The sequence below is a fragment of the Strix aluco genome, chromosome 1, assembly GCF_031877795.1.
Source record: "Strix aluco isolate bStrAlu1 chromosome 1, bStrAlu1.hap1, whole genome shotgun sequence".
Lineage (NCBI taxonomy): Eukaryota > Metazoa > Chordata > Aves > Strigiformes > Strigidae > Strix > Strix aluco.
The window spans coordinates 163,291,312-163,305,300 of record NC_133931.1 but is presented as its reverse complement, the minus strand read 5'-3'; the positions used below and the strand labels follow the sequence as shown (position 1 = coordinate 163,305,300).

The 13,989-nt window shown below is 38.0% G+C and overlaps 1 protein-coding gene across 2 annotated transcripts in view; it reads left to right on the top strand.

Annotated features, from left to right (window-relative positions):
• POU6F2 (POU class 6 homeobox 2) overlaps positions 1-13,989 on the top strand; it is a 318,720-nt gene that overhangs the window by 275,747 nt on the left and 28,984 nt on the right. For both annotated transcript variants that reach the window (XM_074843482.1, XM_074843472.1), the window contains one exon: positions 13,384-13,590. In XM_074843482.1, coding sequence (XP_074699583.1) covers positions 13,384-13,590 — 207 coding nt within the window. The remainder of the gene's footprint in view (positions 1-13,383; positions 13,591-13,989) is intronic.

The window sequence follows — 13,989 nt, the reverse complement described above, 5'->3', positions numbered from 1 at the left end:
TTTCTCCCAACTGTTTATAGAAAGCTTCATCCACCTCACTGCTTTGGTTTGGGGGTCTATAGCAGACTCCCAAAGTCAAGTCAGAGAGAAGCCTGATAATATTATGCAAGCGTAGCTCCAAACTGAAATGGAGTCCAGAGATAATTGGCATTATTATCAATGAATGAGAAGCCAAGACATGAAATCTTCCTAGAAAATATTACCTAACAGTTGCAGCAGAACCACGGCAGACCACTGAGTGCAGCAGAACCAGCAGACCATTGAGTGAAGCTCAATGGCTCTTGTAAATGACTTCTGGGATTCCAGTTATTCAGTCTGTTCCTGACTTGTAAGATCTACACTGTGATATAATCCCAGACAGTTTTCTTTCCCTAATATTGGGGGCTAAAAAGATAGAGCTATAGTGTGTGTCAAGATCAAATATGTTTGCATACTAATGACTTCACCTGGATGAAGAGGGGAAAAAAGGAATCCATTGTGGCCTGAGAGACTCAGTGGGGTAGAACTATGAACAACAAGTATTTTTGTAGTCCTTAGTACACTCAGTGTCACTATTTGGGTTATTGTGCTATCTTGGCAATTAATAATATTTCTTTTCTGTCTAGCCTTTTCCTCAAACTCATTGGCACTGTTCCAGTATCTTTAAGCATTCAAAAGGATCAAAGAGCTTTCATCTTTTAATGCATTTTACTGTGCTGTGCTCTGCACAGGAAGAAATATTGATACTGTTTCAAGGGCAGTTAATATATTCACTTCTGTCTCAGAAATGAGCACAATTCCTTGATTTATAAAATTGAAAATCTGCCATTACCCACAATTAAAATGTTCCATATACAAATTATACTGTGACATTTGCACTTCACTCGTCCTGCTGTAATTCACATACACCAGGGAATCTTCTCCACTGTTGCTCTAAGATTTAATAAGTGCTTTACAGAGGGTTCTTATTACTGATACTTTGTTGTTTTTTAAAAAAAATTATTACAAGGACATTTGAAAGTACAATATACATTTTTACAATACTTAAAACTAAATTTCATTTTGCAGTTGCTATTTCCTCCTTTCATATCAGCTTTGTTCTCCTTATAGATTGTTCCACCATTTTTAGTCTTGCTCTGTGGATTGGTATTGGGGAGAGTACTCAAAGTAAGGCAAAGCCTGAATGAAGGAAGCAACATCTGACAGTCCTTGCTAATACTTTTAAATTTTCATATGCTAAAGACATCTGTGGTTAGGTTCACTGGTTCTTTGAGGCAATGAGTATAGTACATCACTCCGTAAGGAGCCTTCTTGCTTCATTTGGATCATTTCCACATTAAGGCAATGCATACCAGGAGAGGCTGAATCTGGTGGACTTGGTAGTGTTAGGTTTATGTTTGGACTCAATGATCTTAAAGGTCTTTTCCAACCTCTATGATTCTAAGAGTGGACTGGCAAAGCCGAGCTGTGAAAGTGCTCTGGATGTTCCTGGGGAGGAACAGTTGCAAGAGTAAGTTTTGCAAAATAACACTAGAGAAATATTTAAAATAAACTGTAAGCATAAGGGTCTCTTCTAGCATTATCGTTTAATTTTTTTTCCCCAGCTTGTAGCCATGTTCTTAAACATTCTCCTCAGTGTGTAAAAATGACCTTAATGTATTTTCCTTTTGTATTTGGAGTGTCTCAGTGCTGATGAAGGTAAAGTAGCACCCCCTTAGTTCTTCCCTCAGGAACCTGTAATCCCAGTAAATTTTACCAGAAAGAGCAGCAGTATCACCCCACTTGTAAGTCTTGATAGAGTGCATCACAGTCTCCAGTTATCTTAACCAAGAGGAAATGTGAGAATATCACATAATATAGCATTTTTTTAAAAAAAAAAAATACAAATAGGATTGTTGTTATTTATTGTCTACAGCACCACCATAATCATGACTGGAATACTGGTTCTAACATGGAAAAAAACTAATGGCCTGCCCAAAATAACTTAAAATGTAAGTGTAATACAAGTGAAAAATACACAGACAGAGAAGGGATCCTGGAAACAGCTGATCTCTGCCCTATCCTCCCCCTCCTCTAGAGTCAAGAAGGTAAAGGAGCCCCTCACCTTTAGTCCTCACAGTTGAAAAGAAAAGGAAATCTTTTTAGGACTGATACAGAGACAACACACAAGGATAGAAAATGTACAAAGTGTTGGTGATCCTCCACCTTCCACAGCACTAGCCTCAAGGGCATGGGCTCTGCTGCCAGCAGAAGGTAAAGATGAAGTAGTTTGAATTCATATCCAAATACATAAAGAGAAATTTCAGTATGCCTGTCTGTATCTGGAGCATGTTGCTTCAGTACAGTAGGAAAGTAGGTGCTGGTGATGGATTATCTCAGTTCTGCTGTTGCTTTTAATAAAAAATCATAGTTATTTAACTCTTCCTTAAGCAAACTTACAGACCAGCCTTGAATGAAACTGATAGTTATGCTGCACGTTCTCCTCACAGGTTCGTAAAATGCAGTCTCTTGCTATGTCTTTCCCAAATTTGGGAATAATTTAGTTAGGTTTAACTGTCATTTTTGGAGTATTTGTTTAGTTAGGAACACCTTGTATGTACAAAAATAAATTGCTAGCCCAAAGAGGGACTCAAACCTGTATATAAACTACCACAAACAAATGTATTTTGTCCAACAGAAATGGCGCAGTGACTGAATGCTGGATATTCATCTCCAAATCCACAGACAGCTACCTCCTGAGTGAAGTGCCATTGCATCAGGAGGATGTTTTGTCCTGAGAGAGATGCTAGGACCAGTCATTTGTGGTAGATACCATCAGATATACTAAGTATCTGTATTACAGAACTTATTATTATAACCGTGATTTGTATCAGGAGGTGGCCAGAGTGGAAATTTAAGTCAGGCCGTTAAGTTGTGAGCAGAACACCTTTCTTTCCCTTCTATCTGTCAGCTCAGGTGAAATGGATTAATGATGCATTTGATAATGTGAGATACTTTAGCCATTGCACTTTCAAGCAGTGAAGCATATGCTCCCGCTACTAACATTCAAGAAAAGAACCAGCTGAGGGTATTTTTAGTGAGATAGCCACCTTGGACATAAAAACACCCTACCTTTATATGGTATCTTTTCTTGATAACTCTAAGGTAGCCTTACAAAAATTACTTAAGGCTAATAGGAGTACTGGCAGGGAGATAAATAGTATTTATATGAACATATTAGAGATGATTGAATGGAGGACTGGAATTTTAGTGACTTTCCAAATGTGAACTCCGATGAGTGTGTGACAAAGGGAAGTTATAGTTGATCTCAGGAAGGATTTTTTTCCTAGAGATTCAGATCTAGAGACTTGGAGTCATGACCATTTTCCATCTAAAGACTTGCATATGACCCTTCCAAATTTTCCCACCTCCTTCCAGTGAAATTATTTTTTCCTTCTTGTCCTGAACATCCACATAATTGTGCTGCATTATAATGAAATTCCACTTCATAGGCTGGAATATTGGTTTCCATAGCGATCATACATGGTAGGGATGTAATCCAGAATGGTTTGTTCCACCATAGTCATACTGGTGATTAGCGTTGTGGTTCTTTCTCAGTAGCCTGAAAATTGCTTGTTGAAGAAATACATGCACTGTAAAATTTAAAAGTGTTTCAATTGTACATTTGTCTGGCCAGGTGCAAAGGTTTGCACAGCTGTTCGCCTCAACCTTGCCTTGAACTTTTATAGACTATCACATTAAAATTTGCCAACAGTTTTATCTTTTGTTTAACTAAAGTCCAGATCATCTGAAATCATAGAAACATAAGCTGAGGTAGGGCATGACGTTGTATTTAAGAAAAGTCTTGTTGCACAGGTGCAATGTTGAAGTGATGAGTTGACAGACAAATACTGTCATCCATAATTATTGCATCTGGGCAGCATGCTTGAGCTTTATAACAGTATTTGGAGAAATATAATTGTGTAACAACAATGTTGAGTATCATTGTTATTGATTGATTGATTGAAATATCTATTAGACTTCTTTTAATGAATTTTGGCTAAATCTGAAATGATTGAGTGAATCAGCATGTCTAACTAACTTCAACCTTAAGACTTACAGACTGAGAAATCTGGTGATCTCTGATAAATAAATAAAATAAATATAGCGTATGTAATTTGATAGTGAGAAGATGAGAGTAGATTATTCAAGAATATATTGACGGCCTAGAAATTCTTTGACCTGTAATCTAATTAAAGAACTCTGGTCCTAAAGATTGCATCTGAAGATTGTTTGATGGTTAATGATTTCAGTCCATTTTATCATGGAGAAGTGTCCAAGAAAACATACATTGGTATTCTAAACAGACAAGTCAAGGCTAGAATAAAACATCATTAAGCCTTCAAAGTCATTTTTCCAGAATACACTTCTGTTTCCTCAGGAAATTTCGTCAATTAAAATTAAAAATAACTCTTTGAGGATTCCAAATTTAAAATATATTTGCAAGACCATAATACTTCTGGTGGAATAAATTTCTCAGGAATGTCATCACAAGATAAAGCAGTGACAGCAGTGACTGCCTACTAAAGGCAGTTAAGAGCACACCATCTTCTTAATCAAGCTTCTTGTCTATGCAAAATAAGTTAAAAGGAGTAACTAAGAGAAAGAAATAAACAGAGCACCAGAAATTCTCCTGCTCACCCAGATGCAGACACTGACAGCAGTGTGCCTCACTTTTTTAAAAGACAAATATTACAACTTGAAAAATTAAACCAGCACTGTTTCTGTGAGAACTATTGTGGCAGTAGAGAACATTATCTTGCCCATGTCTACACAAGATTATATCTCAATAGCAACTCGTATTTAAAAACCACAGGATCAAAGAGCAATTACTAAACCCTACCTCATTCTGGCTCCTGACCTTTAGGCAGCATTTCTGTAGTAGGCTGGTACAGTGCAATACAACACGAAGTAGCAAAGCTAGTTCCAAACAAGCCGATAATGTCACCAAAGCATGGAAGCAACCTAATCACCTTGGCACACATTGTGCTTGGCCTAATCAGGCTTGCTGAGAAAGGGCAATTTGTTTCCCAAGCTAGCCTTGAACAGCTCAGCATGGCATGTATTGCAAAGCGTAGGGATGCCTACATTCTCTTCTGCTGTATGTCCAGCATGTTCGATTCTGATATGGCTGAAAGCAAGTCTACTCTTTACGCTATGAGTAGCCTTAAATATTTATATTATGTTAATGCCCAAAAGAGACAATTCTTGTTCTAAATGGTTTGTAATCTAAAGACACTAAGTAATGGTAGGGTTTGCGGATGCAGTGCATGTACAAAGCTTGCAAAGGTTGAGAAATTTTATTTCAGAGCAGGGATTTCCTGTCTCTGAGATGCTTGTTACTTAGTTGAGATTGAAATCTTCAGAGAAGCCAAAGTAGCAATCACACTTCTGTAGGCAACTATGAAAATCTCAGCCTGCATGAAAAGAAAGTAGAGGTGAATGAATATTTACCAAAATATTTTCATTGTAATTAAATCTAGAAATTCATGCTGGTGGCTCAGTTGCTTTGTATTTACTTCCTGAGAAAATGAATACCATTAAATTTTGTTCTCAAGAGTATTTACAGAAAAAAAGATACTGAAACCACACATACAAAAGTGTATTTGCTTGTACACACGCTACAAGGTTCTGCACAGCAATCAGGAAAGCTGTTTGGGAGATGAACAGTCAAATGCTAAAAACAGTAAGTTGTGACTTTTTGTTGTGATCATCAAACATCATTAGAAATTATGGCTATTTTGTCATAACAATTCTGTTATGACAGTATTGGCTGTTTTGTCATAACACAATATCATGGATCTGTCGTCCTAACAAACAAAAATATTGCTAAAATATTTTATACAAGTCATCCATGAAATAATGGTACATGAACACTTTCATAAGAATCTAGCTAGCTGATTTTCAGAAATGCTCGGGACCTGTAAACCTAATTAAAATCAACAGTTACTTGGCTGACTTAATTCTTGACTTTAAAAGCAAGCTAAATCTGATAAGTAGATTGCTTAGAAAGAACAATTCAACAGACACTCAACATAATTTTTATTCTTTAATTTGGTAGTTATATATCTCTAGATTTTTCTAATGAGAAAGTGTTATTTTTTGTTATTCAAGATGTTTGATAAAAGAGACATTCTTTTTTATGATGGCATACATGCCCCTGCTAACAGAACATAACAGTGTTTGCTTGAGAAAAATTTCACCACATAATTCCTGCAGTGATGACAAATAAAGTCCTGTATAGTTTGATGTTAGTGTACAAACATTATTTTCTAAAAAAACAAAGCACTGAGAAAGTCAGGCAGAATGTCAGACTCAATGTTCCATTATGATGCTTACAAACAATATACCATCCAATATATTGTATGATATATGAACAATACTTAACCTTGAAGATTCTAATTTCTTACACGAAATGGTGACTCAGAAGTACAGTTTCATAGGTGCCTGTTTCAGTATTGTTATTTGATGCCTTGTTCTCATAATAGCATTTTGTCGTGCCGTTTTTTTGAGTTCTCTTCAGGAAATACAATGCAGCAAAGAAAATTTGCAAGCTTTGCATAAATTGATACTGCTTCTACTTCAAAAGACACAAGCAGCCTTAGCCTCATCTTGTCTTGAGGTTCAAGAAGCATATCGTCGTTACTCCAAAGAATGAGATGGAGTAGCTTTTCTTTCAGACGTAGTCTGCAAATGGAGCTTGTGTTCATGCTTCCAGTTTTTCAATGTGTAGATTGATAGTATATAGAATATAGTGTATATAAATAGCTGGGTTTATTGAATTGGTAGATAAAAAATCATATATATGTATAAAAATTTGTGTCTATGTGTTTATAATTTATATAGGTAGTATATGGGCATATGTGTGATTAAGGGGCAGCTGCACAGAGGCTAAAGAATCCTGTGCAGTTTCTCATTACTCTGTCCTTTCCTCAGTCATTTTCTCCTTAGATTATCTCCTTAAAGTAACTCATGCTGATACAGTGACCATACAACGAAGAACATATCTGTGAACAGAAGCAGCTTCTGAGGGAAATTTGCAAAACTGTAGAAAACAAACCAAACCATAAACACTGTCCTAGGTACTGTAGGTGGTATGACTGCTGGGGTTAAATTAGCTGTTGGCCCTGTAACACTAGGAAAAATGAGTTTGTGTGTACCAGCGTCATACAACAGAAGCCAAAGCGAGCTTTTATTTCAGATTATATTCTGAGGACTAGAAAATGAAGATGAGTGAAGCATATTTAAATCAGCAAACATTCATGCAAATATGGATTGTTTTGGCTCACTCCATTAAAGTAAGACTCGCGTGCATTCTGTTCGCAGTTTCAGATGTTAAATTAGCTTATGTGTATATGGTGGCTTGCCTCATTTTAGTGAACAATTTTTCTGTTGCTCCTTTTACTTTTTCCCTGTTTTTCTATTTTATATTTCTTCTGTTGTCCAAAATCTTCAATATTTAAAGGGCTGTAACATTGATAAAATCAGAGAGACATTCATTTTGATGATACTACTGAAAAAACTTAACATTTCCTTTTTATAGTTAAAGACGTTTTTCAGATGAAATGGCATTATTTGCTTTATGTCAGCCCTGGCTGACAGTAGAAACAACCTAGTGTAGTCAGTCTTTGATTTTACTTAGCCTTTTCACAGCAGAAACAAAGGCAGTTGTTGAACCATCCATTTGGCTACAGTTTGTAATATTCCTTTGGTTGTGCTAGGAAAACAATGAAGCACGGCAGCATCCCTGTTTCTGATGAGGGGAGAGGGAGAACTTAATAAAAAATCAGTTGTATACTTCATTTTAAAGTATCATAGTAACTTCACCTAATGTCAAAACACAATTGGTTTATTAGAAGCCACAAGGAAAGATCACTGCTGAGAAATCAGCAATTAGTCCTTCATACAGTTATGCAAAATCTGACTTTATATCTGCAGCACAAATAGGGCTACAATTAATTTATCCCCAGAAGTTCTGAGCAGTCGTTCAGCTTCTGCCCACAGTTTCAGCCTGTGAGTTACAGTGAAGTAATCCACAAAGGCAATTAAATATGAAGATGTGTTGTCAGTCAAAAAAGGATAAGAATGGATTTTTTTTATGTTATTCTTTCTTAAGGATCAGTTATTTAAGGGATCACGTTTAAGGGATCAGATGTTTTTCTTTCATTTCTAAGAAGAAACTTTATTGAGCAAGGCAAGGAACCAAAATCTGTTTAAAGGTACAATAGTGACTAGCACTTCAGTTTATCAGTACTAGGACATTTCCCTGCCATTGGGGGTAACACTCACAGATATTGTTGATATGCTGAGGGTTTGAGACTTTTCCCCTCCATGGTCAGCTCCATTCCTTGGGATTTTACCTCCATGTTAATTGTGTGCTTATTCTTTCATTTCAGATGAATTTACAGTTTTCAGGACTATGTAGGCAAAGACCGCTGAGCCCATGGATGGTATGTAGGAGCAGATCAACGAATTAACTTCATGTGCGAGCCAAGCCTTACAACTTTATTTCATATAAACAACACTTAATCGTGGAAGTTGTCTTGGCAATGGCAGATTCAAGTTGTAAGATTTGAGAGGCCTGATCTCAGACATCTTGAAATCCTAGGATGCTAGAATGACACCAACAGATTAATCAATGGAAAGTATTCAGTTGCTCTTAAAAATCACCCTGAATTTCCTTTGAAGTTAGGAACAAATCATTGATTTTTAAAATCTGGTTAACATTGGGAAGCATAAAAAACTAAATTACTCTCTAAGCACCTCAGGATACAATTGATGTATCTATTAATCCATAAACCAAAATGAAAGATTCTTACTGAATACTTGAAGTGCAAATCTGACTCCACTAAAGCTTCTGACAACACTCTGTCTCTTGAACAGGCCAGAAGTACAGTCCTGGTGTGTTAATTAGAAGTGGGCCAAAGCCCTGTCTCTGTAAAAAAGCTGAGGTTTGAATTTACATTAAATATCTGGCTACGATTTCCAGTGTCACATCCGCACTACATTTTGTGCCTGTATCTGGTACCTCAGACAGATACAACCAGGTGTAATTTATTTTAATCAACAGCACTCTGCAAATTACTGTGCCTGACCCTCTTAGAGGTTATGGAGCATTGACCCGGTGGGTCCCTTGAATTAACCCTTGGACTTTGAAAACTGTCTGTTTGTTGTTTTGCTTATGACATCTGTTTTGCAACTCCTCTGTGAATACTTTGTGCTTGCTTTCATTGTATGAGGTATAAAAGGAATTGTGAAAGTCACATGCATAGTGTAAAAAAACCCAAAACTTTTTAAATTATATTTTTGTATCATGAGGACTTTTAGGGATGTCTTTGTTTTCTCAAGAACGTGTTTGACAGGTGGAATTGTTTATGAATTTGAGTCCAAACATTCACAGAGTAAGAAGCCCCTTCTGCTATGTCTCAGAGAAGCTGTGGCTGCCCCCTCCCTGGAAGGGTTCAAGGCCAGGTTGGACGGGGCTTTGAGCAACCTGGGCTAGTGGAAGGTGTCCCTGCCCATGGCAGGGAGTTGGAACTAGATGGTCTTTAAGGTCCTTTCCAACCCAAACCATTCTGTGACTGTGTGATTCTGTAAGTATCTTGTGGCATAAGTCCCTGTTACATGCTATTCCTGAACTATTCTTGAATATAATCTGAAATAGCAGCCTTTGCTAGAAAGAAGCAATGCCTCCGCACTACGGAAATCCCTGGCAATTAAATAATCTGTACTGTGGCATGCCAGTGTCTCAAGCCTGTGGCATGGTCTTGGTTTATTTCTTCAGAAAAGTTAAATGTATCAAAACCATAAATTGTCCTCATAGTATGCCAGCTTTTATGATGCTTTAACAGGACAGATTAGCAAGGCCCAGGGTGAAATTTCATACCAAAATTATAGAAAGAGGGATCTGACCCAGCATCAGGACAGTCACACAGGTTTGAGGAGGGGATTCAGTTTCAGTACTCCTCCCTGTGTGTGAATGAGGGAGGGTGCTTGGAGGAGGGGGAACTTGAAAGGGGAAACTTGAATCTGGGTTTAGCCATATCAAAGGTGCATGCCATAAAGAGTAACCCTGGTGGTTAACTAGAAACAACGGGATGTCTGTTTTTTTAACCAGACAATGTTTTACTATATTTTGGTATAAAACGGAAAAAAAAATCTTGACATCTCAGTAAGTTTCAGAAAGTGGGAAAACTGTTTCCCATTCAGATTTACCCTTGGCTCCTCTGGTAACACCCCTGAGGGCATTTGTTCATTTGTCCTTCTGGAACACCTCTCCCAGCTATGTTTTCCCTGCTCCGTTTCTGGCTGTGTGCATGTACAACATGCCATGTACAGAATGGTGTGTGACACACATTAATACATATAGATAGCCTTCTGCTTCTGACCTTACAAACTGTCCACTTCAGCACTGTCATTCTATAAAATGTCCAACTGCAGTCCAAGAAATGCATTTTAAATGTGAATGCAAACATTTCTATTACTGATAACACCAGCGCAGCATTTTTTGCTTTGCTAGGATTAGGACCTTGATAGTTAAAGTTACGTTGGAGTAATGACACTCCAAGGTCGTGTCCTTTACTGACATGGCAAAGGAAGGAGAGGCCTTTGCTGTGTTTCTGCTGATAACATTAAGAAGGATTATTCCTTGTGTTTGGTGAGATACCTTAAAAGTGAAAGAATATATTTGTGACCCATAGATATTTTAGGTCGCCAAAAACTGAGAGAAATTTACACGTTGCACTGCATGGAAGTTGTATTTAATTCACGCTGAAAGTCAGATTTTAGAAAACATTCTGAAATTTGATAATAATGTACATAAATGCCTCCCTCCTCAGTGAACAGCCATCTTCTCACATAAACAGTAAAGCAGCTGCAGTTCAGCTAGGGACACCTTAAAAAAATAAAAGTACTATGATCTGCAGAGAGAAGCTCACAGGAAATTCCAGCTTAGAAGGCTAACTCACAATCTCTGTCTGAATATGCTCCATCGTGCTTCACTTTCATGCTCTGTAAAATGGGGGTAATAATCTTTATTGATCTGTCTACCTTTTAGGAATGCATTAAGGAGAACTTAAATGATATCTTTACAGTGTTTTGAACAGTTTTGATATATGCAGCTCTTACAATACAGCTTAGTAGGTGGGCTTGCCATTTTACCAGGTCCTCTTGCAGAAGAGCTGTCCTGCTTTTTAGGGTTCTCTGGTCTTCCCATCCAAACTTCTAACTGGGCAAGTTTGGTAAATCGATGATGACTTCAGCACCGACCACTTGTTAGCTGAGCTGCTGTAGCTAACCAAGTGCACTCTTTTCGCTGAAAGAGTTGGTTTAAGTTGTCATGTTGTACTTCACAGTTGAGCCTACTTGTAGGCACATCGTCGGGCTGTGACTGCTGAAGGAGCAGTCACTCATTAGGATGCTGTCACCTGAGTCATATCTTAGCCTAATAACAGAAGAAAGAGGGTGATCCTCCCCCTCCAGCTATGCCTGAGTTAGTGGGATATCATTGCATGATGCTTTTCTTGAGGATGGATTTTTCTGGGGTTGTTGTGTATCCCCTCTAGTCATTTAAATATGCAGAGGCCTTTGCAGATCCCTGCTACTCGTCACAACACAGTTCATACATGTATCCTCTTTATATCTTTAGCAAGAGATTCAGAGTTGTTCCTCTAGTTTTGCACTCTCAGAAAGTAACTTAGTGGTCTGCCCACAAAGCCACTGATGTTTTCACTAAACACTTAGTTTAGAGCTAGTTTTACACTCTATTGTACAGTCCCATTCATACAATATAAATTAATTGTTGAAAGCAATAGGAGTTTTAGATGTTTGTTTTGGAGACAAATTTGCTTTCAAGTTTCATTGCAAACACTTTAGCCCATTTTCATGAGGAAGGTAGTCTATGACTAGTTCCGTCTGTCCTTCTCTCCCTTTATCCATCCATCCATCCATCCATCCATCCATCCATCCATCCATCCATCTCTCCATACTTACCTAATGTCTTTGAAACAGCTGACCAATTTCAACAAAATTTATCAGAAATAAAGAGATCTGAAAAGATGATTAAGCTCCTAAATTGAATGGGAATCGGCAGATAGACTGAGGAAAGCTACCCTTTTACTATCCCCACTGAGGAAAAAGAGGGAGAACTCAGCCATAATCCACCCTATTTCTCAGCAACAAAGTAGGTCTACACTAGTCAGTGTATGTGATAAGGCACTCAGGGCAACTGGGATCATACTACTGGGGGACAAAAGGGACATGCAGTGTGGGGGATGTTGAGGATAAAGAGGAGGAAGCAAGGTCCCCCTGGAGAGGGAAGACTGGAAGCCTTATAATGGAATGTATGTTTTCTGGGGAGGCTATGATAAAGTCGGAGAAGATGTGGTGAAGGAAATAGAAATGTCTTTTGTCTCTTTTTTTTTTTTTTTTACTTTTCCTGTTAAGATAATCCTATGACTCTAGCTTCATTTGTTGTTGTTGGCAAAAAAAAAAAAAAAGTTTGGTTTTATTCCCAACTTTTATCAGAAGTTTGTTTCAGATGCTCTAATACTTGTAAAAAGTCTTCCAACAGCGTAACTTTCTTTAGCCTGGCGGCTATTGACTGACAAGCTTTCTTACAGCATCTGTTTCACATCTCATCCTAATATTAGTTTTACAGGCACTTTCACATTTTAGGAAATCACTGTATTCTCAAGTCTGAGATGTCATTAAGTGTCTCTTTCTGCAAGCACTTGCCCCAGAAATGTTAGCTAAAATGTTTTATCTAACATCAGCCCTCCCGTTGTGTTGTATGACTTAGTTGCCATCCAAAAGCAGATGCATTTTTATGAACATATCTTAATAAGCCATGTCCTGAAAGGCACCAGTATCTTTGTTCCTCCCTGCGATCACATGGGAGTCCTAGGTGGTCATCTAGAGTACTAGGTATCAGTAAATCAAGGAAAATGACAAAAGCATCTCAGTTCACAGTTAATAATGTTGTACAGATGAGTTGTAGAAAGCAAGAAAACAGGCCGATATTTGCATCTATTTCACTCTGCGTTCAAATGAGGTGTGGGAACAAATCATCATCCAGGGGCCAGAGCGTGGCCTGGCATTTGTTTCATACACTCTCAGCCACAGCAGATTTGTTGGGGATGACAGTGGGCGGTGGTAAAACGTACAGGTGATGTGCGATGCGACAAATGAGTTTGAAAGTCCTCATCATCTCAGTAAAGGAACGGTTATTTCCCACCCCCAGCTTGGCACATCTGTCTCTGTGCTTATTTCAACCAAGTTTGATTTAACAGGCATAAAACAAGTAATTATGTGTGGTAAGTATATGCATCATATGTGCATTTTCCCTTTCTGTGTCGTTTTTTCCAGATTATTGGGACAATCCCACTGATGCCTAATCCAGTCCCCTCCAGCCAGGCAGCAGGTGGAGCTCAGGGACTTCAGGTGCAGCCGATAACTCCACAGTTATTGACCAATGCCCAGGGTCAGATCATCGCTACTGTCATCGGCAACCAGATACTCCCAGTGATCAATACCCAGGGAATAACACTGTCGCCGCTCAAGCCAGGCCAGCAGGTAAAGTGTCTGTAGCCTGAATGATTGTCAAAACAGATGTGCAGAAATCTACTCCTCACGAACTCTCTCACGACCTTTCTTAAAACTCACACTTCCTTATCATTTTTAATAACAAAAGATGAATTCTATCATACATAGTATACTAGTGCATACTATATGTAGTTATTACATAATGTCATATTATATAATTTATTTATACGTTCAGGGGCTCTCCAGTTATTCTTTTTTCTCTTTTAAATGTCGATATAAGGCCAACTGACAAATTTTGTGTGGCAAAAGTGCAGTAAGAATATGAGACAGGAGAGGCCCACCTGGCCTATAAAGTTCAGTTCCTTGGTTAGTGGTTACCTAGTAGCCCGGGGTTTGAAATGTTTTGGAACGTGCAGAGAAAAAAAAAAA